Source organism: Phalacrocorax carbo, chromosome 2 (assembly GCF_963921805.1).
Source record: "Phalacrocorax carbo chromosome 2, bPhaCar2.1, whole genome shotgun sequence".
In the NCBI taxonomy this organism is placed as follows: domain Eukaryota; kingdom Metazoa; phylum Chordata; class Aves; order Suliformes; family Phalacrocoracidae; genus Phalacrocorax; species Phalacrocorax carbo.
Genome location: NC_087514.1, coordinates 133673165 through 133701120, shown reverse-complemented (window position 1 = coordinate 133701120; position 27956 = coordinate 133673165). Strand labels below are relative to the sequence as shown.

General features: G+C 40.0%; 1 protein-coding gene and 1 long non-coding RNA gene across 22 annotated transcripts in view; one reads left to right on the top strand and one right to left on the bottom strand.

The window, feature by feature from the left end:
• Positions 1-12967, bottom strand: part of LOC135312078 (uncharacterized) — a 68113-nt gene extending 55146 nt beyond the window's left edge. For 3 of the 7 annotated variants that reach the window (XR_010371722.1, XR_010371723.1, XR_010371725.1), the window contains exons 1-2: positions 12751-12965; positions 11982-12095 (exon numbers count right to left, since the gene is read on the bottom strand). This is a non-coding gene — a long non-coding RNA (uncharacterized LOC135312078). Of the gene's footprint in view, positions 1-11981; positions 12096-12750 lie in introns of all 7 variants that reach the window. The other 4 variants (XR_010371724.1, XR_010371727.1, XR_010371726.1 and 1 more) reach the window with 2 other exon arrangements.
• Positions 12968-12989: 22 nt separating this feature from the next.
• Positions 12990-27956, top strand: part of ABCB5 (ATP binding cassette subfamily B member 5) — a 128324-nt gene continuing 113357 nt past the window's right edge. For 4 of the 15 annotated variants that reach the window (XM_064444464.1, XM_064444463.1, XM_064444465.1 and 1 more), the window contains exons 1-13: positions 12996-13153; positions 13830-13927; positions 14918-15005; positions 15136-15184; positions 16264-16417; positions 16872-16938; positions 17170-17361; positions 18510-18681; positions 19692-19816; positions 22038-22212; positions 23198-23311; positions 24206-24316; positions 26665-26790. In XM_064444464.1, the coding sequence (XP_064300534.1) occupies positions 13879-13927; positions 14918-15005; positions 15136-15184; positions 16264-16417; positions 16872-16938; positions 17170-17361; positions 18510-18681; positions 19692-19816; positions 22038-22212; positions 23198-23311; positions 24206-24316; positions 26665-26790 (1422 nt within the window). In that variant the 5' untranslated portion in view covers positions 12996-13153; positions 13830-13878. Of the gene's footprint in view, positions 13154-13829; positions 13987-14917; positions 15006-15135; positions 15185-16263; positions 16418-16871; positions 16939-17169; positions 17362-18509; positions 18682-19691; positions 19817-22037; positions 22213-23197; positions 23312-24205; positions 24317-26664; positions 26791-27956 lie in introns of those variants that run through there. The other 11 variants (XM_064444462.1, XM_064444461.1, XR_010371721.1 and 8 more) reach the window with 9 other exon arrangements.

Sequence of the window (27956 nt, the reverse complement as noted above, 5' to 3'; positions counted from 1 at the left end):
ATTTCATGACTCCTCCAACAAATGTAGCACTCCCCCTGTATATTTATGGCCCCTTGGGTGGAGGAAGGCATTTTATCTCTCTCTCTGTGTTAGTGGTTATATCCTGTTATCTGCCTCCCACTGTATATACTTCCACTCTGTTTGCTAGTAACCTGTTATCAAAAGTTTTAAGTGTAATTTGATTCTGATAACTGTCACATTAAACAGAGATGAGATTTACCAGCAAAGTTCAGACTAAACATTGGTCAAACCAGTCACCAAATATATCCCATCTTCCCATCCCACACCAGCCCATAACCCTCAGTCGCCTTGTGGTAAGAAGGACACTTTGTATACCAAAATGTCACCTGTCTATTTCAAATTATATTTTTGCCATCACTTTTCAGATTTTAATGCTTGATTTTGTAGCTGGAGCTCAATGCTAGGGCTCAGTATGTCTTGGTTAGGTTTACTTCACTATGATCGACTTCGCTGATTGTCTACTCAGACACTGTTCCCCAGTTTCTTGATATAAAATAAGGGAGATAAAAGGGTTTGCTGCTTCACTAGGAAGCTGAAGCCCAGCCAATAATGTAATGCTTGCAGAACATCTTTAGCCTCAGATGACAGTCATTACCAAAACTCAAGATATTACTAATTTAGCAGTGTTAAGTAATAACAGCCCCAAGAATAAAATTGTTCCCGCTGAGAGGGGGTAATGGGTGAATACCGAGCGTGCTCAGAGAAGGGAGGGAAACATCTGGATTTTCCTTTGAAGTCCTGGATTTTTTGGTTTGTTCTGCAAGTTCTTACAGAGCAAAGATTGGGCCTCCAACTGCCTTTTCTCGCTGGTGGCACACAGAGCAGCAGCAAGGGCACCTGTCCTTGGTGACCTTTGAGAAGCACGAGGCAGGGACAAGCACAGCTGAGCCTTACCAGTAGCTGCCCACAAAGGCTGGTGAGGCTAGTGGTGGCAGAAAGGAGTTATTTGTGGTTGAGGGCAGAGAGGGGAAAGAATAGCCCCGGGAATTAGAGCAGGAGCTATCCTGGTTGCCACAGTGCCTTTCTATGGCGTTGTTTATATAGCATGCAACAGAGGACACATCGTTTACAGTGGGAGGTAAACAGGAATGACCTCAGCTCAGTGTTTCAGGTTTTTTAATTAGATTGCCCTTCACATTTTTATCACATGTTTCAGCTAGAGCCCAGACTGCAAATGCTGGCTGCTGCAAAGTCAGGCTGAGCGTGTTCGTGCGTGTCCCTGCATACTGATAATGGACCAACTTGTTCAGCTTTTTCTTACAGTGTTTCCACTGGTGTTTCTTTACTGTTTTACTGTCATGGCAGGGTTGTTACTGAGGTAGGAAACAATGCTGGCTTCAGCTACTGATATCTCTTTTCTCTCTCTTAAATAATTAATTCAACATACGGGAGAGCAAATGAAGGAAGGAAGGTGACTTTTTCATGAAATGGAATAGCGATCTTCCACTTTTTTTTCTTTCTTTTTTACATTTACTGCCTATGGTTTTGTAGCCCTTAAAGTGACTGTGCTTCAAACCCTGAAAACCTGTTCAGTATCAGGTACACATCTGAATTTTCTGCCTGCACAACCTGGGCACTTCGTGCTTTCTTTGCATTCTTACAGTACCTCTGTGGATCAGGAAAGGTGTATTTCGTAAATTCAATTTCATAAATAGATAAATATTTAAATACCTCAAGGAAAAACCTTTTCTTTGTTTTCCAGTAAATGCAGATAGAAAATTATCTGCCCAAGATCATGGGAGTTAGTGGTAAAAGAGCTGAAAAAGCAAATAAATCCTAACTTTCTAGATCCTGTCATCTCTAACACCTGTTTTCTAAAAGATTCACAGCAAAGTTGCTATTTTAAGCCCAGGGGAGTGAGTGATACAATAACAGGAATAAGGGATATAACATAAGGAAGTAGAGTATCAGTTTAATTCTCCACATTTACTTCCTTAAATCAAGGTTGAATCAACCACTTCAGTGTCTGATTTGCCTCTCCTATGAACTCTCTAGCTTCTGGTGAAATATTCTGGTGAAATATTTCTGGTGAAATAACTTCAGTCTAGTAAAAATTCAAGAGGATACTACAGCTGAATAGAGTCTGTATTTTATTTATTTAGACAAATAACATGCTTACTGAAAGTTTCAATCATCCTTAACCATCTTCTTTACAGGCTTTCACTTGGGGAAAAAATGGGTTGACATTTGCAAAAATGTCATGATGTACCTTTTACATTCAAGCTGGGATACAGTTCCCACATTCAGACACATCATTTTAGACGTCTGCTTGTAAAGGTGTCCCGCTCCCATTACTGCCAATGAAGATCTAGTCTAAAGAGCAAGTGAGATATCCAGGGTGCAGAAATCCGGTCAGCTCACCTTAAAGTAGAGATCTACATTACTGACTAGGCTCCCATTGGCCATAACAGGAATTTGAGCACATAGCTCATATGCAGGCATTGGCATGTAGTCACATAAATGTAGGTATCTGAGTCTGTTAGCTAAATCCCGTTCCCAGTGTAGGCTGTAGAAGAGCCAAGAGCAGTCCTGTAACTTTCCAAAGAGAGTTTTAATCCTCCTCCACTAGCAAGGAGAATTTGCTAATCACCAGGTGTCTAATCTTGCCTGTAAAACTGTTTCATGCTGTGTACATAACTCGGCATTAATTGGACCAAAAGAAGGACTTGAAGTGCCCTGCCAGCTACTGGACATCCCACCAGCATGACCCTCTCTACTGCTGCAGTGGGACCTGTGTCCTGGCACTGGGGCACCGTTTCCATCTGGGACGTTCAGAGCCAGACCCGTGACCCATATCCAGTGAAGCAGGAATTTAAACGTTGTGTGTCCCACAGTGTTCTGAGCTGCTGGTGGAGGAGGGCTTCTCTCCCTCCCTTTTGACTGTTTTTAGCACTTCAGTAAATCTTGGCTTTGTCCTGTTCCATGACTGGACTTTTATGTGCTTTTGGCAAGGGATGGATTGCTCTCTGTTGGACTCTGGTTAAAGCTATCATAAGCTCATGCTGGGGTCTGGGGCTGGAAAAGAGACAATAATAGCTTTCTTGATTAAAAAATAAATAAATCTCCAAGCTCTCAGGAGAAATAACTGGATTCTGAGCCTAGATTAATTTTTAGCAGGTTTACAGGTAGGGAAATGTTGCAGAATGTTTCTATTCCACAGCATTACAATACAAATGGCTTGGAGGTATAAAAGTGAGTGATAAAACTTCAGATTGTATCTTCTTATTGGTTATAGGATAGCATCCAAGACAAACAGAGTAAAAAAAAAATCCAATGCATTCACAGTGATACTGCCTGAAAGCTCCTCCTGACTGCTGCCTTGGACATATGGTATGAATTTACTTGTAATTCATTAAAAGCTTTTTTGAATTACATCAGAAAGGGAAAAAACACAGTGCATATTGACTTCAAGGATATGTAGTAATGAGCAGTGCAGCTGGGATCTTCTAATTATTTCCGTAAGTATCAGTTCATCAGAATAGTACAACTGGGTCCTAGGGAATGACATAGACTGTTATAAGGAGGAACAGGAGGGAAAAAATCCTTTTTTCCTTTTTCATTGACCTAAATAAATTTGTATCCATTAAGAAATCAGAGTAATATTTGAGTAACAACCATTTGAAAACTGAATTTCTTCTTTTTCTTTGAGTTTAGTTTTGCTAAAACTGGTCTAAAATAGTTACAAAGTATTGCTTCTCTGAATATAACATATTTTATGGGCCAGTTAATTAATTGATATGCTAGCCGAATTCATACCTGTACTATGTCATTCATTAGACAATTATGAGACCATTCAGGTCTTCAGACAGATTTTGGTAGTATTGCACAGACAATTTAACATCCTTTTGAAAAGAATAAAGGAGAATTAAAAAATACATGGCAGCGGCTACAGTTATTTTTCAGTGTTTCTACCCTTTCTCTCATAATCACAGGCACATAAAGGAAGATTTCAAAAGGTAGTATCTGACAGTCTAATCTTTTTTGGCAGTCTGTTGCTAACTAGAAAAGCCAAACCATCTCCTAAATCTTTAAGAGCTATTCAGGTATGTTCTTGTGCATACCTTGGAACCACCAACTCCTCCTTAAAAGGAAATATCTTTCATCAGACCTTTTTGATGCCCAAGTTAATTTAGGTCCAACCAGTAGCTCATCAGAGTTCTTGTAATCTGTTTAGAAAGTAGTACAACGGAAGGGCAGTTTGGTGAAAGCCTAAGCATGATTCTGCAGTGATGCATACAGAAATATAAACTTACATAACTAGTTTAATATTGCACATACAGTTAGAGCCAAAAGTTCACTGCTGTGTGAAAACAGTACAGAAAGTCCTGATCTAGGGTTTACATCAACAGTACGAAAACCAGGATCTGTATCTCACTAGCTCCCTTAGTTGCCTGAGCACTCCCCAGTCCATGTGAAGTGTTTCCTTCACTCCTGTGAGCACAAATTGCTAAAGATTACACTGGACAAAACATTCTCCTAAACTCCGCTCACCTGTCAGCTGAAGGACTGGGTCAGGAACTTACGGGAAAAGGCAGAGGTTTTAGAAACCATCCTGCAGAGTATGCAGATAACTAAGGTCAGTGAATACTGTTACTTCTCAAGTGGAAGGGGGAAGTAGAAAAAGGAGATTGTAGAGATAACTGAGGGTCTACTATAATGTACTCAAAAGGGGAGGATATTTAGAAGATGCCAGCATCTTCTTTTTAAGCACTGGGATTTGGCTAAGTCAGCTTTGGGACATGGAGTTCCTGTTCTGCCTCTCATCACAAGCTATCTACACATCAGCGAGGTGTAATACTTTGTTCCTCCCCTCACCCTGTCAGTCAGTCTTGCTCCCTCTGAGCCAGAACTTGGTGCCTTAGAAGCCAGCATCAGGACTAGCCACCATGGACACAGCAGTCTCAGATGCAGAAGCCACTGGTTGGCAGAAATCCTACTGCTGTCGTCTGAAGTGCCAAAACATTTTTCCTCAGAAGAGAACACGGAAAGTAAGTGTGAATGGGCTGTCATGGAAAAAACCAGCTGCCCCAAGGGAAAACCACATAATGCAACTTTATGGACAGAAGTAACATCTTACCTGACCTGAGAGATTTAAGCCAGGTTTACCATTAGGATAATTTATTCTGGTGACCAACTGTAGTTTGCATACAAGGCAGCTACCTTCAGAAATTTGCCCCATCTCCCCTGTTCTAAGATAATTCTTCATTAATCCTAGGATGTCTTTTCCCTTTCATGCCCTCATGGACCATATAACTTGGAGGTGACCATGAGGTGTAATGTTAGGGGATAGCTAAGAGTTTTGACACTCAAGGCCTGGAAAAAGGATTGGGAATTTCTAACCAAAGGAAAAAATGTAGATTTAGAGAGAGGGAAGTGGTGATACCAGCTGCACAGGCAGGTGCTGCAGCTCTCAGAAGAGAGGACAACCACGGTGTGGAGCACTGCTGTAGTAGAGAGGGTGTTGTAGCAGGCATCACCTCCAGCCCAGCCCTGATACAGCCACCCTCTCCACAGTCCAGAGGAAACAACATATATGATATTTAAAAACATATATGTTATTTAAACATATATTTTTATTTGTCTTCTAAAGGGTTTTATTTTAGTTAGGGTTAAATGTTTTACATGTATCCTCAAACACTTATATTCTGCCTCTGCTTTTAAACTTTTGTTTTCCTAGATTAAATAGTATCAGTGGAAGGTCACCGTCCACACATATCTTTGACAAAAAAATTCCGTTTTAACCGTGGTCAGTCCTTGCAAGGGAAACACTCAGTGATGTGCTCATAAGAGTCACGAAGTCCATGCTCGCTGAGCAGGGATGTTTATACTGATTCCTTTAGATGAAAAGGACTGCATTCCCTGACCCTTGGGAGCATATAAACATTTAATCAGAATGGCATTCAGTAGTAAACAGCTTACCTGTATGAATAACACCTGGTTGATTCAGTCATGTTGTTTATATACTATATATCTATTTATTTATATACTATATATATTTATTTATATATCTAAATCTAAACAAAATCTACAGAATGCTAGATTATTGGAGGGGGAGAGGCTAGGGCAAAAGACAGTTCTTTGCCCTCTAGATTTGACATTGTCTTGAGAAATAAAACTATTTAAAGGAAAGTAATTGTGAATTTTTAATTTCCTCTGACAGTATGGGACTCAATAATAAATGAACTGAAATTCTCTGTGTTGCCCACACCCTGTCTGGTGTTGCGCAGCACATTCAAAATATTTCCCAGGTCAAAGACTGGGGCTTGGCTGGTGCTACCCTTGTAGTAAAGACATCTGATATTTTCTTCACATTTTCATACGTGAACTGTTGATAATTCACCATCACCTAACTTCCTGATGTGAGATGGGACAGTCCTTGAATAAGACCTTTCAGAAACAGAATATGTGGCTTCTACCCACACAATTTCATGCATCCCAGGGTTATGTTAGTAAAGCACTACGAAAATCTACTTATATCCCTAAGAAAATGAACTATGTGAGCCTGGCAAAACAGAAGTTGGGGGCCAGAGATGGAAACTGAGAGACAGAGAAGCGCTTGTTTTACAACTGTATCCTTGAGGAGAGCTGAGAGGCTGATCAAAGCAAACATCCCACCTCAGAAGCCACGGAGGACAGGGTGATAAAGTGTATAGTCAAGGAGAACAACTAACTGGGATGTAGGTAAGAACTAAAACAAAGTGCCCAGTAGGGGAAATATCCTTGTTATAATACTAAAAATCAGGCCCATAGGCCAGGAACAACCCCCCCTCTAGTAAATCACTTAATCTAAGCACTTGCATGGTAGATTAAAGTGAGCTGTACTGTTACATCCAAGCGAGAAAGAAATTAATCAATTATTAGCTGAGGCGTGTGAATATTAGCTGTGACTGACACATTTAACTGTATAAATGCCTTGTAGTTTCTCAGTGCGGTGTGCTAGCTTTGTGGATTACCAACTACCACCAATCTTTGCACAAAAATGACAAATAAAGTACCTCCACCACTCTGTGTGTAGCTTGGTGTTTTGCACACCAGGTGAATGAACCCGCATTTTGGGATAACACTAACAGCAAACAAACAGTATCAGTAGCTACACCTACACTGCTAAAAATAGCTAACTCCTGAGGAGTTCTATGCCCTTCATGGTTTCAACAGCTTTTATCCACTTTACTCAGAAATACTCCCTCTGGAGTGAAATGGCCACATTTCTATGGTCTACCACTTAATCTGAGTTTCCCTTGCACCTCACGTGATGCACACAAAATGCTAAAAGATAGTGATTACTTCTTGTCTTTTAACAGTCCGTAGTGCTGTGTGTGAGTGCTGAGCTGTGTCACGGTGATGTTATACAGAAAGCAAAACTACAGAGAGATATCTTTATAGTCCAAAGTGAAGGATATGGATTGCAAACTCAGGAATAAACTAGTCTCAAAACCAAATCCTGCTTTCATCTGAAAGTGAACTCATTGGTTCACTCCAAAAAGAAGCCTGGAAATTCATCAATAGGTATGCTATGCTGATGACCCACCCCAGGATATGGACTAGGTAGTGAACTCATTTCAGTGTTTGAGATGGCACCTGGCAGATGTAGGCTAGAAGAAGCTGCAGAAAAGGACGTTATGAATCCATCCTTGAAAACCACCACATCCTCTGAGGAGAGGAGTTCAATTCTACATCACCTTTTCTAAGTGCTCTGCCATTTGTCCAATTTCCCATCTCTCATCATCAGAAACCTTTGCCAAAACTGTCACCAGCTGTTCTACAGACTCAGTTTATACCAGACCTCAACTCTTTAACCAAAATACAAGATGTACCAGCTTTATTCCGTTTTGTCTTTCATTATGTTTATCAGCACAATGGAGAAAACAGAGCTGATGAGGATCTAAGAAGACAATATGATCTTTCCTCAAGCCTCAAGGCAAAATCATCTATACCAAAATTTTCCTTTTAGACAGTTGCTTGACTTGAAAAAAAAAAAAAGAAAGAAAAGAAAAAAAGATAAAATAAAAAATCTAGATGCCAACACCTCCATCGGTAATCTGGCCCAGTGCTTAACTAGCCATAGAGTTAACACCACTTTCATAATACCTACTTTTTGGCTTTCTTACCATAAATCAGTGCCACAATAGATATGGAAGTGTCATGGTTTTGGCTGGGATAGAGTTAATTTTCTTCACTGTAGCTGGTATAGTGTGTTTTGGATTTAGTATGAGAATCAAGTTGATGGCACACTGATGTTTGATAGCAACATTTGATTGCAACAACTGTTGTTGCTAAGTGTTGCTGAGCAATGCATATACTAGTCAAGGACTTTTTTAGCTTCCCATACTCTGCAGGGTGCACAAGAAGCCAGGAGGGGAGGAGGCACAGCCAAGACAGCCGATCCAAACTGGCCAAAGAGATATTCCATATCATATGATGCCATGTCCAGTATATTAACTGGGAGAAGGTGGCAGGGGGAAGGAGTGATTGTGGCTCTGGGACTGGCAGGCATCAGTCAGCTGGTGGTAAGTAGTTGCACCACTTGTTGGTTTGGGTTTTTATACACCCCCTGGATTTCCCTCCTCTCATTTTTCTTTTACACATTATTATTATTATGACTATTACTATTACTGTTTTACTTATTAAAGTGTTCCTATCTCAACCCATGAGTTTTCTTACTTCTGCTCTTCTGATTCTCTTCCCCCATCCCACAGGGGTGGGGGGAGTGAGCAAGCAGCTGTGTGGTGCTCAATTGCTAACTGGGGCTAAACCACGACAGGAAGGCACCAGATTACATTATTTCTGCAACAGTTCCTCGTATTTTTCTAAACCAAATTGCATGTTTTCCACTACACCAAACCCAATTCCATCTGTCTTTCTTCAGAGGTCATGTCTTTCATACCCATTTAATTTCACTTTCTTCCATCATTTCTATCACCCACATCTTTCTTGAAATAACCAAAATTAGACACAGACCCCCAGCTGAGGACCTAACAGGACTAAGCAGAGAAAACACTACTCCATGTGTTTTGCATATGACTCTTCTGTGCTTTTGTGAATTTTGCTTTTTTTCCACAGCAGTTTGACATTGTTGGCTTCTGTTCAGTTTTCCACCCGCTATATTTCCTAGATGCTATTCTGTAGAAAAGCCTGCCTACAAAGTCATTCCCAACCTCTACTTATTGATAGATTATTCCTACACGAATATAGTATCCTGTGCTTCAAGTCCATAACAAGTTTGTATTAATTGCCAACTCTTTATCCCCTTTGCTCTTAAACTGCCTTTCCATGAATAACAATAATCTTCCTATACTCAAACTTATTTTCTATATTCTGCTGTTGTACCTCCCTTTTTCTTTTCCCTAAAGAATCATGAACTTTATAATTGCACTAGCACTTTCATCCAAATTTTCTTCCTTGATTGCATTCTACTTCTCAGGATGAAATGTAGAAAACCCCGTGACCAGTTAATTCTCTGACCTCTTGAAAGAAAATTTTGTTCCTGGCCTTTTTCTTTTTTTCTTCCCCTCTCTTGCCTGTGTTGCCCAACAGATGTCCAGGCAGGTAGCAGTTTCTTTAGTCCTTTCCTTTAGCTAGGCAAATGAAACATTGTCTTCCTAATACTCTTGGTTTGATGGACCAAAAACCATTGGTTTGCCTTTCTCCTGATATGGGGAAGACCTTAGAATAACTAACTTGCTTACATAAGGAACTATCTCAGCTGAAAGACACAGAAGCCCACAGCTGCTCCACAACAGAGACCTTTTCGTTCCCTGTGGGTACTCGGTACCGCCAGTTTGTACAGCCCAACTTGGATCAGTTACTCAGGGAGGGAGGAAACCCTACCTCCCCCTCCCTGACACTGAGTACAATACATATGTCCCTGTGCCACTGTAGAAATGAGGGAGCTGATTGCAACTAATGGTGACCAGCCCACAAAGCCTACAAGACCTACAGTATCGATTGTTCCATTTTGGTCTGATTTCTGACAAATAAATAAAACAGGACTTCATAATTCTATTTTTTAAGTGATCCTGGCAAGTCTTTTCTGGCTGAATCACAGGTATAACATGCAAAAAAACAAAAAGCAACCAACACCAAAGAAAAATAAGATAAAGGTCTTTTATAGTTCCATCCTGCTAGTTACAAACCAGCTGCCTGAGAAAGGCAGGTGATCAGCTGTGATTAAGGTAACAGGTCAAATACTAGCCTTGACTCCCTTCATGTGGCTTGTGGGTGCAGGCTGGGTGTCTTGCCGGTGCTCTTCTGGTCCATTGCAGAAGTCAAAAAGCAGTAAGCAGCTACAACACTCATGAAATACAATACACCTTCTTCGTATTTCACTGTAATTTTGAGCTGTTTCAGTAAAGTTGGGTGTCTTACTACTTTTTCATACCTTGCATTGTATTCTGTTCAGTGTTAATGCTTTGCTGGGAAAATGTGTTCTCATTTCCAGCTTGTGTCTTGGGGTTTTTTTTTTTTGGTGGGGTTTTTTGTTTCTTTTTAATAATGTGCTTATAGTCAATATTTTTTTAAAGTAGATATCTTTTCTAGTTCAGTCAGTTATGGCTGGTGTTAATTAACGATGCTTAACTGTTTGATTTTGCTTTTCCTGTCACTGACTGTTTTTGAAGAGATGAACCAAACACACAGAGGCATGGGTGAATATTGTCTGGAATAGAATAGTGTTCAGATGCAGTGAGTATTTTCCAAAGTTACACAAATATTTTTGGATAAAAGAAACAGCATTTGCCCTCCAAGTCACATTACGATATTTTATCACGTGTCCCCCACAAAATTACAAGGGTATTACTGTAAACTACCATTTCTTGTGTTGTCTTTCCACCTTTTATTGATGGGAGTCTTCTCTGCTTGACACGTGCATGTTTTAGTCCCAAACTTTTGCTTCTGTGCAAATGTCAGGTTGCACCAATTTATTTTTTATTTAAGCACAGAGTAGTTAGCTGTGATTAGACTATGAGTCCATGTTTCTCAGTAGGCTCGATCAAGAATCTGTTTCTGGGAGACTATTTCTTACTCCTTTTATTCATTTTCTTTTTTAATCTGTTTATGGTTTTGGTTCCCCCACTTTGGAGACACTCATTAACCTGCATAGAGCATAACATCGCTCCCAAAGGAAGAAACGGGGAGAGAAGGAAACAACTTTCTTCTCAACACCCCATGCTTCTCTTTTCTGTGCTCTCAGTTGTTTGCCCTACTAATCCGCACATTCTTTATGGACTGTCTTTTCTATGCAGGGCAACTCTGAGGCTTTTTCTTACAAGGCATGCAGCACATCAAGCAATGGATCTGAATCGTAATTGACACTTCATGGCTACTTTGTGTGAAAAACTGATAATGAACTCTGAAAAGTGAAAGTGTCTGTATTTCAGAGGTATCAAGTGCTCCCTAGCCGCAGGTGATCCCAAGCGTGTTGGGGTACTTAGCAGCTCTGAAAACTGGTCCAAGAGAGTTTTTTGGGGTTTATACTACCTTTGTTTATCTACTTTGCTGTCTGTGCTCTGTCAGCCCCACACCTATCCTAAAATCCAGGTGTTTACTTTCTAAGTGAGATGTCCCTATGTTTAAAATATTAAATGTGATCATAGTTTCTTCTGCAAATAGGTTAATCACCTGCTTTAACAGAAACTGAGACGTGGTGAGTTGTTCTTGCTCCCGCTGAGATGAATGAGGAAAAAACCCTGTTGCCTTCAGCGAAAGAAATACTGCATACAGCTGTGGACCTTGGGCTGGGACAGTGAACTGCCTGAGCGTGCTGTTCTGCCTCTTCTCTTAAAAACTCTGTAATTTCAGATTCTCCATAGTGGCAGAAGCCAAAGCTTTTCATTAATTTTCTGGAACAGAGAACATGGGTGAATGTGCATTATGCAGGCTTAACACTGAGTCTGTAATACAAACCCTGGGTAATGCTAATGAGACAAGGAAGTACCAAAAAAGTAATAGATCCAAACTCCTACCTGTCAGACCTAACTGAACATGTAGGGTCCCAGGGGGCAGGAAGCAATGATGCCTAACAATGCCTTTTCCAAGACTCTTTCAGGGCATCATAACCAACATGTTTTACATTAATCCTGTGGGGAAAGCACAAAAGCGAAGCTTAAATTAGGCTGAGTCCTGAGCTTGTTACTCAAGAATAACTTCAGCCGAATGACTAGTTTAATTATCTGGGACTTGGCTTTGACATAAGGGCATTTGAGTGGATGGGAAAATAACTAGGAGTTTATTCTTCATAAACATTAACAGCATTACTGGAAGCAAATGATACAGGTTCCAATACGTGCGGGTGGGGAGGCTGAAGAACTGTTATTTCTAGGGTTGTGTAGAAAATCTAATTTGTTTACCTAATTTCTTCAGAGAGGGGGGGAAACCTCACACACCCTCTGAGCTAACCCAAAACAAAAAACAGTCTTTTGCCAAAAACAAGACCGCACACAAATTGTGGGAAGGAGGTGGTAATTAAATGAGCAAAATGTGATGCTTATTTTCTCTAAAAATGATAATGAGTTTAGCTAACTTAGACATTTATGTCATTTAGAAGTGGGAAATAAAAACCTGTACTAAAGAATAACATTTCTTAGTTCAAATTCACCAGTATATCTTTACTCTTAGTTGAAATTCATGAAATGCAGTGAAGCGGCTCCCCAGATCTGACACGACCTTGCAGATAGCTTTCGCAAGCCTGAACTTTTCACTGGACAAGCGGCTCTTCTTCAAACACCCCCTCACCTCTACTCATCAGCAGTTCTTCAAACTAAAATTCTTCTAGTTTTAGTAACGGCGAGGCTCAAGGTGGAGAGCGGCACGTCGGTACCGGGGCCGAGCGGTTTGCAGGGCCGGAGACCCGCGGGCTCTTTCCGAGGGGGCGACAGGAGCCCCCCCGGCCCGGAGCCCCGACGGGCCTCCCTCCGCCGGCCCCGGCTGCGGCACCGACACTCACCTGAAACCCGGGGGGGGGCTGGGAGGGAAGGAGGGACGGGGGGCGGGTGGTGCCCGCCGCTATAAAGCCCACGGCAGGGGCCGGGCTGGCGGCCGCAGCCGCCGCGGGTCTGGGGGCACCGCCCCGCCCCGCCGGCGCGGCCCAGGGGGGCTGTACTCACCCACACGTATGGGCACAGCGCAGGTTCTAAAGGTAAGATGAAATAACATGAGGGGGGGAAAAACCCACAGCCAGAAATCTATCAAACAGCATGTTTAAAAAAAAGAAAAATTAATTTTTTTATGTCAGGTCGATTATGAATTTTGTTATCTTTATTATTGTAGCCTTCATCAAATTCATGTGTGCTTTTTTTTTCTTTTTTCTTTTTAAACCTGTATATGTGATAAATCAAGAAGGAAAGATTAAGGAAACTTGAAGCATCAGTCATTTACTGCCTCAAAATCTCGCTTAGTTGGTGTGTGGTGTAATGCCTATGTGTATCTTTAGTCCTTATTGTGATCGTGTTACGACTGTTCAATAAGTTTTAATCAAACGTAAGATAATGAGGGAAAACCTCTGTTCTGTAATAGATCATCCACAATAATTTGTATATGATGACCTATGATCTATTTCATGAATGATCTAGGGATTTGGCATAAAAGACTATGAAAACAAGCTACTGAGTTAGGTTCCATTGTTTTAGTTTGCACCTTTCTTAATATCTCATTAAAAGTTCTTTATCATAATGTTAATAACTAAAATAAATATGGAAGTAGGACAATGTTGAGACCAAAATGTAATGAGTAATGGAAAACCCCACAAATATTTAAATGCGAACCCTTTAGATATCTACTATTTCTAAATATTTTGTTGCTTTTCTTTAATGTAGGTTTTTATTAATGTGAATTTATCTCATAAGCAAACAACAAAGAAGAATAATGAAGGATTGTTTTGTAAATTCCACAGAAAAGGACCTCTCCCATGCTGGTAAGCCGCATGCATGAAAGCATGTTTGAGGAATATATTCCACAGCTCCAAATCTAAAGGTGCATTAAAAGTCTTTCTTGATTGCCATAGTGGTTTTATAGGCATTAACACAAGAGTTTCCAGTGAATTAAAGCCACCACCTAGAAAATGTTTACACATGAATCATTCTATGAAGTTCAACAAAATTCACTTATGTGGGTAAAACTATTTAGGTGGGTCCTAGCCTAGGCGTGAAAATGCTCCTGAGATAAGCTCAGTAAAGTGGAAGCACATTATTGCTGTCAAATGGTTGTCTAAACCAGTCTTTATAGACTGGCTGACATTAAAAACAGCATGTGGAAAATTCTATTCATCGTGGGTCAGCAGTTCAAGTTAAGGTAAATGTAAATAGGGGTGGCTGGTGTGGCCCTTTCTGCCTGCGCGATTCACAGCTGGCTCCCTGCTTTGGTTGCTCATCAGTTTCTTTATCCTTTTATGACATCTCATTTTATGCATTTAGAATCATAAGCTTTCTGAGGCAGGATTCTTCTTTTGTGTAGATTTCTAAAGCCTCTAGCACAAAGGAAGGAGGACACGTGGCAACTCGCGTCTATTCTGTGTTACCTACAGCAATTATGACCTTCACTATAAGCAATTCCACTCATTTCAGTAGGGCTTCTCCTTGTTTGCATTCAGTCGAGTAGTTTGCAGAATTTATTAATTCTTGCTTTTAGTCTTTGATAGCCTTTCTGTATAAATATATTTTTCATTGCAAAAATAAAGGTAGTTTTCATCTCAGAAATGGAGCTGGAAGCTTTTTTTTTTTCTGATTGGGGAGATGAACTGAAGAGAAAGGAAGTTTCAAGAAAAATTCAGCAACAGATTCCAAGAACATGAGAAAAATTAGTTTTTAAGCTTTAAATGTTTTTACTCAGCAAGGAAAGTTGCAAGAAATTGGTACAAAAGATGTATTATGATGTTTAAAAAAAAAGTCTGCTTTTTATTTCACAGAATCTGCAAGCAAGGGATATGAAAACCCTTCTTTCCAACATGATGAAAATCTTGAAGAAAGTGACCAGTTAAAGCCCAAGAAAAAAAAGTCGGTATTTTTCAAACTTGAAGTATTGGCAGCTGGTGTACTGGATGTATGGGGGCGGGCAGGGGGGCGAGTTTAATATGGGCTTGCTAGAAAAAACTCACCTTAATTAGGCTTTTGTATCTTCCTCTAGGAAGGAAAACGAGAAGCCAGAGAAACAGGTGGTTGGCATTTTTGAATTGGTTAGTGTCCAGTCTGATGGTCTGCTTTATATTTTCTTTTCTTCATTTTTCATTGTAAGTTGTTTATGAATTGCTATTAATAGGCAATCAAAAACCAAAGAAGCCTGAGATGTACTGATGCTAGACCTCTTTAAAATCTGGCCTGTTAGGTCAGATTCCCCCCTCAGAGTATTGGTAGCTCTGACAGCAGTTCAGCCTTAGTACTCTTGGAGGATGAAGTTCACTCCTGCTGGGGCTGATCTAGGGCATATTTACTGCACAGGCCCTTGCCTTGGCTCTATTTATAAAGGATTTATCCTGTTTGACATCTGAGGGATCTGATCTCTGAGACAACCAGTGGTACGGTTTTATGTCAGTTTTCCATACAATAGCTATTCCCAAATAACTCTTAAGCATGGACTTGCTTATTCTGGAACAAGAAAAGTTTTATTTTTCTCTGGTTTATTCCATGTCCATTTACACTTTGGAAGAGGGTTAGGATAATCAGGAATAAAATGTTCTGATTTCAGATTAACCACATCCAGGAATAGCTATGGCAGTTTAAATTCACATCCTTCTTTAAACCAAACAAACTTTCAAGTGAAGACAAACCTTAAGATATAATCTTTGCAATCTCTGCAGAAAATGCAAACATTTTCTACTGGTAGATGTAACACAGGTGCCGGTCAATAACGCACTCTTGTTTACTTTTCAAAGGCATTACTTTAGTAAATATGTAACTTACTGGAACACAAAATGCAATATATTGTACAGAGAAGATCATCACTTAGAAACATGTAGGATGTACTTTTTGGGATTTTTCCTGCTGAGTTGGAAGAACCATGTGTCCTGCCTGTATTCCCTTAGCAGCTTTACTGAGTACTGATTTAAAGACGTATGGGACCTACTACAAAATTCTTACGTTCTGAGTTTATCTTCAGTTGGAGTGTTGTTGCAACTTAGAATATGTAGGTAGAAACAAAACATGTTCTGTAAGTCTGCTGTACTGTAACAAATACATGAACTGTCAGGCATAACTTCACTTTTTTTCCTCTTTATGTTTTGTTTTTGTTTTTTTTTTCTTTTTAATGTTCACATAGTTTCGCTATGCTGATTGGGTGGATGTCCTTTTGATGGTAGTTGGTTTGATCGCAGCTGTTGCAAATGGTACTGCATTGCCACTCATGATCATTGTGTTTGGAGAGATGACGAACAGCTTTGTGCTAAGCGGCGTGAAATTGAATGAATCAGAAGGTAAAGAGTTAAAGTTAGACTTCTCTCCATACCAGTTATGTTTTTCTACACGGGCTAAGATTTTTTTTTTTTGCCCAGACTATGCACTGGTACACATCTAAACAAATATGTAAAGAGCAAAATTCATCCTGCTGCAAATTACCCAATCATTGTAATCAATCTTTAATGGCTAGACCAGGACAAAAGCACTGCATTGGATGTGCTTTTTATGAATGAACTTCAACTTTGGTGAGACAGTAAGGAGCATGACCACCTTCTGTATCATCAGTTATCAGGCACTAATTACTAGAAGATCTTTAAAAATAAATGTGTATTTGCCAAATGATTTTGTATTTTGCAAAAACCCACTTGCCAGATACAAAACTTTCCCAAACTGATGACCCTAGATTGCCATGATTTATCTTCTATGTATAATACTTTCACAGATATTACTTTTTTTTTTTCCCCCTCACAGGTACTTCAGTAAATAGTTCCAGCCATCCATCAATTCCAGGCATAGATATAGAAGGTGAAATGACAAAGTAAGACTCCTCATAGTTATTCTGTTGACAGACTGTTGAGTGGTTTTCTTTTACTCTATACCTTTGAGCAGAAGCCAAACGTTTGCCTTCTCAAAAAGGCTTCCCAATGATGTATCACAGGCTTCAGAATTTACTTTGATGGGGTAAATAAAGACTAATTGTTGCTTTGTGTGTCTAAAACCTCTCACAAGGTACAGTGGGGTCATATGGCCTTTTGTTCCCTTATCACAGGTTTGCTTACTACTATGTGGGAATTGGCTGTGCTGTGTTGATCCTGAGCACCATCCAAGTATGGACATTTTTGATTGCTGCTACAAGGCAGACAGCAAGGATCCGGCAGAAGTTCTTTTTTGCAGTGCTCCATCAGGAGATGGCTTGGTTTGATACTACCCAGATAGGAACGCTGAACACCAGACTGACAGAGTGAGGGCTCTGTTCTTTTTTTACCCTCCTAAGTATGACATTTAAAAGAAAACTGCCATTTATCTTCTATGGAATAACCTATAGAGAGTTTAAAAAAACAAATCAAAACAAAAAAAACACCCACACAAAAAAATCAAAAAAACCCCAAATATCTAAAGTGTGAAATATTACAGCTCTGAGGGAGAAATTCATTATCGTTTTCAGCTTCATTTGTGCAGTTTCTGTGATATATGCATTGGAAGGGTTTTTGCTGTAAAATGCCTGATATTGGGTTTCTAATGTCCATGAAGTACGTGGCAGACAGTACTAGATAAACAACTCTGCTGTCTCCAGCTAGTTTACAAACACTGAAAGCTCTGACACTTTATTGAATGGAAATAAGCTTGCATTTACATCCAGCCAGATCTCAGGCTGGACTCCATCCAGTCAAAGTCTTTGGATCTTTTCCATAGACTTAAATAGTCTTAGGGATGAGGACTGTATGCCCTGAGATGCAATGGGACTATATGCATGAATACAGAATTATTTTTTTTCCTCCAGATTTTAAGGTAGCTTTGAACAGAGCTGTGTCCTGAAAGGTGTAAGAGAGGCTTAAATGAAACCTCTCTTAGCTCTAATATTTGTATGCGCTGGGAAGAGGAAATGAGGAAGGAAATTTGTATGAAAAACAGAGGTTCCTCCAAATAAGGGTGGTTCTGATAGGATGGAGATAACCCTTGATGTGAGTCTGTAGCCAAAATTAAGAACATAAAATGCATCAGAGTGCTGAGCAGAAGGAATTATTTGGAGATGGTCACAGGAGGTGAGGAGGTTGTTTGGCTGTTTACTTATATTGCTCCATTTGGATGCTGGATATGGAAACTAGGCCATTTGTGACCTAGTGACAGGGCACAGAAACAGCAAAGAATGATGGAAAATACAGAAAATGAGTCCTAAAAAATAGGAGGTTTCAGCAGTGTTTTGGCCACACAAGAGACTAATGGTACTCTTCAGTAGCTGTGGTTAGAAATTTCACTGTGCCAGTTAGGAAATGGCAAAGCTTCTGACATTAGGCCACACAGCATGAAACAGAGTGGGAGGGAGCCAGAATGAAAGGCATTCAAAGCTAACAAAACTTTTGTTGTTGTTATTATTATTATTATTTAAAGTGACATCAACACCATCCACGAAGGCATCGGAGACAAGATCTGTATATTTGTACAGTTTTTTGCCACATTTATGGCAGGGATTATTATAGGATTCATCCACGGGTGGAAGCTGACACTGGTGATTTTGTCAGTCAGCCCTCTGCTTGCTGCATCAGCAGCAGTTTGGTCAACTGTAAGTATGTGGGGATTAATAAACAAAGCAAAACAGAAAAACATTGCAACTCTTACACACAGGAAAGGGGGAGAGAATGGGAGGAACCTAGTGTGGTTTCTAGGTTGGGAGGTCGGCCCCATGCTCACTCTATGATTTCTGCTCCTCCTGTAGCTTTTCTCTGGGTTCCCAAGCACACACTTGAAAGTCACATTCCTTCTGTTCACATACTGTCCCCTTCTGCCATGTGGCAGGAGGGTAATCTGCATCAGAGCATCTTCTTCATGCAGAGTGCTGGAGAAGCCCAGGCACAAGCTTGCGTCCCTCACTCTTCCCTCTTTAACACAAATTCAAGCTCTTTCCATGTGCACATATACAATACCACATATCTTGCAAATAATTTACCAAGTTTCATGCTGTGTACAGTAGTAGACCCTAGGACATACATAGAGCTGCTACAGACTGGCGTGATATACATTAGCGACATACCTGAAGAGGATTCCCTTTCAGACAGGAAAACATATGCCCCTTATGATCCGTTGTAGCTGCGTTAATGGGTATGGTTTGTATTCCTGAGTGGTTGCTTGTATACAATACTAGAGGTTTTTTTCTACTTGAAACATTTCAAATCAGATAGGAAGAGAACATAAGAAGCTGTAAAGTGACTACCTTGCTTACTTGAATGTCTACTGGTGCTCTGGTCTCTGAACACCTCAGACACTCCCCAGAGCAGCTACAGCACATGTCCCTGACCTCCCACGCATCATGGTGTGGTTCATAGGCTGTCCTCAGCTTGTGAGGAAAATGGATCAGTCATGAGGCTTATCTGATGCTCGTGTAGACTTTCACTTTAATAAGGATGTAATGAGAGAATGAGCTGGATTTGGGGGAAATTCAGGGCACAGAGAGGAGCTGACCCCTTCTTTCCTAAACCTCATCTTGTGCTTTGAACATTGATCATTCTTATTCACCAATACAGCATGCATACCCTCTCAGTAGGCTGCAATAACATCTGGTTTTCAACTTTCCAGCTCCTGGCATCTCTTACTGCTAAAGAGCTCTCTGCTTATGCCAAAGCAGGAGCTGTGGCAGAAGAAATTTTGACAGCAATCAGGACTGTTGTGGCTTTCAATGGACAGCAGAAAGCATTAGCAAAGTAAGTACTTAAAATAATTATATTTAAAATATGGAAAAGCAGTTTGGCTGTGGGTTGGGTTTGTGGGGTTTGCGTTTGGTTGTTTTCTTTTTTCAGAGGGCCAGGGGAACAGGATTCTCCTTAGTGTCGTTTTATCCTTCTCTAAGTGGACAGCTCACCTGAAAATAAAGATTTGTAAATAGACCTGGTCAGTGATACTAGGTATTTTGTGTTATCACTGCAGCATAGACTCAAATTTCTCCTCTGATTGAGATCTGGAGTTGAATTTGAAATGAAAGTGGTGAGAAGGTTATCTTTACCTAGTAGTCAAATGCAACAAAGCATGTGATTAATCACTTAACTTCTAGAACATGTGCACTGCTGTTCTGCTCTCTGATTAATGAGCTGATATTTAAGCTTCACTGGATAACAGCCTTAAGTAAAATCACATCACTGGCTTTTACTACTTTAATGATTTGCACATAACACTAGTAGTTGACCTAATCCAGTCTTGGCCCTGGTCACATGTAAAAGATGAGGTAGATATGGCTGACCACAAATTTATTCACATATTGTAAACAATAATATTCACTCTACAGATACAGGGCATTACCAATACCATGCAGTTGGGAAAGGCAAACCAGAAGACCTGATCCATATGATCCATGAATCTTTCTATCTTTTTTAACTCTCATGTTTGCCCTGCTCTTGTGCAAAATTTCTAAGTTGATGTTAGCCCTAGCTCAGGGTCCTACAGCCTGCTGCTGCACTTGTCTGCGTCCAAGGGCTGCGCTCAGACTCTCTTACAGTGCTGTATTCTGCTTACTGGGATTTGTCCTTAAGTTGCAACAATATTAAGACCCCTTCTGCGTACACAGTAAAGGTGAAAAAGCCCTAAGATGACCTAGATCAGTTATCCCCCCCCTCCCCTTCTTCTTTTTGGTTCCTGCAAATACCAGTGTCTGAAAATCCAACGGGAGGAGCTGCTTCAAATTACTTTTCTTTTCCCTCTTCTTTTTTGTTTGTTTGTTTTTGAGGTCTAGAGATAAAACAACTGATACCCAGGTAACTCTGTGGCAATAAAACCTTTCCTTTCCTCCATGGTTGGCCAGTCAGCCTCTTCCACAGCTCCACCTCCATTTAATGTAAAAAAGCCATGGAACTGGTGGCTCTCCTAGGAACATCTACTAGGGACAGGAAAACTCCAACAGGGGACTGACTAGGCCATTTTGCAAACCGTGTATTGTGACTCCTACACAGCTCTTGAACGATGGCTTCAGAGTTAGGAGAAGCAACCTTTCACTCCACAGTGCCCCCACTGACCACAAATGTTCATACTTGCAAGGGACCTTCAGTCATCATCTGCTTCTGGCAGTGGCTTGGCTCTTTCTCTGTAGTTAAATGATCACATGCACTTGTAAAAATGCTTAAATCCAGCTCTCGTTTCCTTGGAGGACCTATGGTGCTGCTGACTCGAAGGGAGGGCTTGGTTTTAAGAACACAGCCAAGCCAAAACATTCAAATATATTTGAGTAACAAATACAACATTGGTAGCATGTGAGCAAGTTACATGAACAAAATTAATGCATGTTATTTTAAGATTCCTTCCTGGCCGAACTGAATTTCATCTCTTCCTACTATGGGGAGGTTTTGTTTAGAAAATATGTATTAGGAAAGAAGTGCAAGCTGATGAGCATGTCACTGACAAGTAAAAAGGTACACTATTCCTAGTGTATACTTCCCATAATGAGCTACAGTAAGTGAAAGCTATTAGCTGGAAACTGTAAATGAATGAATATGAACTATCCTTAGAAGAAATAATTCTCTCATTGAACATGTCAGTCTTTATAGTGGTCTCCCGTGTCCACTTGTTTGTTACGTTGCCGTATTAATCAGTAAACTAACCTAAGGGAAAGATTCCTGACTTCCCAGAATGGCCAGTAAGATAACAACTCTGGCATCAGAGGGAGCTCTGGCTTCTATTCTTCTACCTGCCTTCATGCATAGTGCCTGGGGTTTGGCGTTTTTTTTTGTTTGCCTTTTTTAAATGTGAAAGTCACAAACCTTACCTTTAACAGGTAATGTTGATAAAACTTTTTAAAGTTTTCCTTTCAGGACTAATGCAAAAAAAATTGTTTCATTGGTTTATGACAAAAAACTTTTTCATTAAAAAAGGGCACTGGGAAATATCAACCAGAATGGCATGTGATACTTGTCAAACGGTTTCCTTATCCACTTTCAGATATGATGCTAACTTAGAGATGGCTAGAAGTGTTGGAGTGAAAAAATCCATTACCACCAACACATCTCTAGGTGTTTCAGAGTTTCTTATCTTTGGATCCTATGCACTTGCATTTTGGTATGGAACGAAGCTGACTGCTGAGGAGCAAAATTATGATATTGGCATTGTATTAATTGTAAGTACATCAATGCAGCTTTGAAAAAAAAGCTCTGTAATTCCAGGGAAAAGGTTATTTAAGTGGTATATATCATCTCTATTTTCTGTCCTGTGCTTGCTAAATGAGCTGTTGGAGGCTTGCTTTGTATAAAAGAACTAAAATGAAGGCATACATATTATCTAGCTTCTGCTATAAGAAGTTTGAACAGGGCACCTTGAATTCCTACTCTAATCAACACAGAGGCAAAAGTATCTGCATACAGAAGGTTGCTTTCCTCACTCGTCTTGGACCCTATTGTAGGGCAGGATGAACAATTTAGAGCTGGAGGTTTGAGTGCAAAGACAAGTAACCTGTACTGCCAGCAAAATTCTAGCTAGCCACTAGGATTATTGAGTCCCACTGGTGTGCTGAATAGGTACTGGGAAGTCCTCAAGATCTCATTTAGCCACAATGTCTTCATTTCATTGTTGTTTACTTGCAAACATTTACCACACACTACCAATATGTCTAAGTTAGTATTGGTTTGATGATATTTCACTACCTTCTTGCCATCAAAAGTTTGGCTACATGCTTAACTTTCACACTCAAGTCACTTCTGATGTCCTGACTCCTCAGTGTGGTTCCTCACAGCATGGCAAGTTGATTGTGTGTTGGTCCCGCCGGTGGGATTTCAGTTAAGAAATTCTGGACTAAGTTTTGCAAGCCTCTTAGCTTTGGGAACATTTGGAAAGCAACAGAGAAAGATACTTGTTCTATTTGTAGATGATAGAAAATGCAAAATCATCAAAAAGAAAAGCTATTTATGCCACAAAAGGATGAGTCGGTAGTTACTATTCATCCCAGGAAAACGGGAAGTGGACAGGAGCAACTGTGAAATGCACCTTTCACTTTTGTATTTAATTTTCCTGGAAAGGGTGCACTAGAAAGACCTGGGCATTTAACAGCTGAGCACTGTGGCTCCATAATCACTATTAACTGTGATGCTTCCTTCTGTTTCCCGCAGGTCTTCTTCTCTGTGCTTGTCGGAGCCTTCTCCCTGGGCCAGGCAGCTCCCAACCTCGAGAGTATGGCTAATGCATGTGGGGCTGCTTATGAAGTATATCAGATTATCAATAAGGTAAGTATCTAAGTAGAAAAGAAACCTTTCAACGAGGCTTAACATTTTCCCTTGTTTCTGTTTGTGGTTTTTTTTTTCTTGAGAGACGTAACAAAAGCACTCAGAAGTCCCTAATCCATAAACTCAATAGATGCCTACCACTGAAACCCATAATATTTCCATTCACATCAAGAAAACTACCTCTTTATTTGTTACAGTGAATTTTGGGAATGTTGGCATGCATATCTGAGATTTATGGATGAGGTCTTTCTCTAATATTAGACTTTCAGCTGCAGAGGGAAAGTAGTAAGGCACTAATTATACCATTTTTTTAAAAATGCGTGTATGCCCATTTTCAGCTGAGCTGGTTTATTTTTTTTTCTGAGTGGGAGTTGGTGGGGAGGGGGTTAATAGTGCTATTGAAAACTATAATAATATAAAGCTACAGTGCTGATGTTGCTATCAAAAAGAGTTTCCACATTGTTATTATCTTGGTCTTGCTGTTATGCAATAATCGGATATCTGTGTGTATAAAGTATTTTAAACAACTAGGACTAGAAAGTTCATACAGAAACAGCTACATGGTTCTTCCTGATATGAGTACAAAACGCTCACATATGGATAACTGAGGGCCATGTTTTGGCTGCAAGATAGTATAGTTAGGTTCTACAATTACAGATTTTCTGCTGTGGATTTTGTTGCATTTGAAAATGTGCTCTATCTGTCAAAGCAGAATTCATAGTTAGGTGTTCCCCTGTATTCATCATCCTGCAAGTAAAGTGCAGCAGCTCTGCAAAGGTGTGCTGCAGTGTAAACCAGCAGCTAAGAAAGTAAAGGAGAGAACAATGTATCCAGCTGAAATAGCAGTTCCGAAAGTATAATAATCAGCAATTTATTTTAAAAACATCTTTCTAGAAACGGCTAATAGATAGCAGTTCTAAGGAAGGCTACAAACCAGACAAGCTCATAGGAGAAATTGAGTTCAGAAACATCCATTTCAATTACCCATCCAGACCTGATGTTAAAGTAAGTGTTCATTTTAGATTAATCTACTGTACTGAAATTCTGCAGCCCGTGCCCATATTATTTCTCTAATCTTGTTATTGTTGAATGTAAAATGCATTCCTACCTTGGGAGATTGTGCATTACTGGGGAAAAAAATAATGTAACAAAACAAAGTTCTAGATCTGTTGCCACTGGCTACCTGCTCACCACTCTCACGTGCTGGACAAAGCTAAGAAGAATGTGTTGCTTCTACTCTGAATTTCTGTGAACAAGAGCTCTGATAAACCAAATAAGACTTTTTTTCAAGATCTGTCATTAAAACTTCCAGACCTTACAGAGTTAAACCAGGAAGTTGCTCTTTCCAGTCCCTCAGCTTGTTCTGAGTTGCTGTGGTATCCCATGTGAAAAGTGACCTGTGAACGCTTTACAACTATTATATCACCAAGTGGATTGAAACATATCACCCTAAACATACATTTGGAAGTCAAATGTTATTTTGGGCAGATGTTAAAACTGCTGTTCAGTAAACAGATGTCCCTATTCTTTGCCAGTTGAACTTTACTTAGTAACTGTATTGTGCAGTGCTATGTATGTCATGCCATGGTGCTCTGCTTTTGTGGTGATACAGTTGGTTTGACTTCTCTACCATATTCAGTAGTTTATACTCTTTGAAGACATTGACAAAGGTGAAGGAAAAGGGATTTGCTGCTGTTGTTACTTGATAAAGAAAAATGTAGAAATATAGATTTCAAATGTCAACAATTAAAAGATGGAAATGCCAGTTAAGGAGTGAGAATGGGGAAGTTCATAGCACTGTGGCTATTTCCTCAGATAGATCTTCCCACCTCAGCCATCTGCGGTCTGTCTCATGGAGCACCAAATCTGTTCCCAGGACACTGGGGCTGCTGAAGGACAGACCCAGAGCTGGTCTTTCTCCCTAGCTGATGTCAGTGCAATGCATCTTCTTTTACTCTTGTCTTAGAAATCAGAAGTGATAGAGCAGACTCTTCACCCTTCTTCCTAAAAACCCTATTAAGGCCAATGAGCTATGTTATGGGTCTTCGTGCCAAATGGGAGAGAAATAAGAAATACTTTGTCCTTTCCAAATCCACTGAGTCAGCAACTCTCCCTACTAAGAGTATCAGTGTTATTTAATAGAGCCAAAAGGAATCAACAAAGATGTGTAGAAGTTATCCACAATCTCTCAAGCAATTGATGCAACACTGTAATCTCCCCTGTCTAGGCTAAGCCAAATCAGAGATCTAAGGAGTCTAGTTATTGTCACTTTTAATCTTGACAACACCTTGCTCAATAAAAGACAATTAGGAATAACCTGTTATGCAGTTGTGACTATCTGCATCTGGAGAAATTATGGTACCCAGAATCTATATTCTTGATAATGCATGCACCAGGATATCAGCTTCTTGGAGATAGAAATCCTGCTGAATGTAACACAGGGAGAGGAGAGGAATATTGCAACTATTTTAATCTCTCATTGCAAAAACATGTGTAGGCAAAATTATAAATCAGCCTGGTATAAACAAGAAGAGTTCCCATAGCAGCCAAATATTTTGGCAACTGCAAAGCATTACTTATATATGACATGGACATCTCTTGAGGTAAAATGTTCCTAAACGTGAAAATGGCAACAAAGATATTAAACTACAGCTACTCCCCAGGTTGCTGAGGCTGTTAACAATAAGGATTGGGATTTATTAAGGGCTTTCCAGCAGTTGCCTTGTCAAAACAGGCATTTATATTCTAAAAGTAGAAGAAAGCAGGCTTGTTTCTCAGCAATAAAGTTTAGCACCTTAGAAGTATTCTTCTGTGAGATTTCATAACTAAGTGATATGCCATTGTCTAAAGATTGGAAAATGGAGGACAGACCCCGAGCCTCCTACCAGATCACACAAATTGGAGAAAATAAGCTATCAAGTTGAGAATACTGTGGCTGTGTCTATATTAGTTGATTTGAGTGTGCTGGGGAATTTTCCCAGGCACAGGAATGCAATGGTCTATGCAAGGGAACTCTTAAAATGTTTCTTGGCATGAACTTGGCCTGTTCCAGTTATCAATCTTCTCAAATAATTCCCAGGCTTGGTTCGGTAGCCAGAAGGATTCAGGGACCATTCCCAAAAGGCAGGTTGCATGTAGCCATCCTGTTTCAAAGGCTAATACACTTCACAAGCACAGATGCAGGCCTTTTCATATCAGTGCCCCAGAATATTCCCAGGTATAATTAACTTACTAACATTGCCATACCTTCAGACTGCACCCTTTACTACTGCCTTGATTATTGCTACAGTTACCTTGACAGACTGTCCTCTAATAAAACCTGTCAAACTAAAATATTTCTTTTTTTCCCCCAGATCCTCAAAGGTCTAAACTTGAAAGTTGAAGCTGGGAAGACCATTGCTTTAGTTGGTGCTAGTGGCTGTGGAAAAAGCACTACAGTTCAGTTGCTGCAGAGATTCTATGATCCTGTCCAGGGAGAAGTGAGTGTCTGCAAATGAACTGTAAAAACTGAGAGCTGTTAGGATAAGCATGAGTTTCCCATATTGACTGAACCTGGGGTTTTATTTTTATTTTTTATTGAATTTAAGCATGTCTCTGCATAGTTCAGTATTTCTGCATTTTAAATTTCAAATGAACTATCTTATCCTGTTGGCTGGACTTCATTATTCTCCTCCTCCTTGCAGTACTATGCCAGAAGTAGTAAACACCAAAAATAGAAGGTATTTGCACAAATAGGTGCAAGCTCTGAATTTAAAATTATTTTCGTCAACAATTGACTTTTAAGGGCTTTTTAAAACTTTTTCAACCAAACAGTGCTTTGCTGTATTTTACTTCCTTTTCATTGAATGTAAACTAAAACCTGGGAAGAGTTTTCTTATTTTAAATGGTCATTTTTTTGGCTCATTTTTCTCTATCTGCTAACCCACAGCAAGAGTTTCCATCATTACACATTGTACATCTACTCTACTACTGAACACTAGATCCAGTCAGTATGTGGTAAATACTTCTCAAGAAATTTCCAAAGGAAAAAAGGAGGAAAATAAACAATATATTTTTAAGGAAAATATTCCTTTTTTGCTTAATATTTGAAGAATGTTACTCAGTATTTGTTACTGCTGGTTGGAACTAGATAAGCATTTCAAATATTAAACACTGAACTATCACTACATAATGTATCAAGGTGGCTATCCATTATCAACACAGTTGTTTCTTAAAGTTATTGTTTCTTTGGTTGTTCATCCCTGCCCCCATGCCTCAGTTTGCTGTTCCTCTCCCATGCTAACGTCAGTGTTCATACGACCACATTGCAAATTATCTAGGATAAAAATAACTTCCCCTTCCTTTTTAGTCGACTTGGACTATTGCTTTGATCTGGTGTAAAACACAGCCACAGAGGCAATGGTGTAGCCACAACTGTGAGGGCAGCAAACTGGCACACGGGCATGAGAACAGGGTAAAAAGTATGCATGGTTACTGAAGAGCGGGGAGGGAAGAAAAAGACAAAAACACACCAACCCCCTTCCACTCCACCCCCCCCCAAAAAAAACACCAAAAAAGCCCAACCCCAAAAACCTATGAACAAAAAAACATACCTGGTGTCTTCTCTGTATATGCTGCTCCTCACCATTTTCTAGCTTGTGCAGTG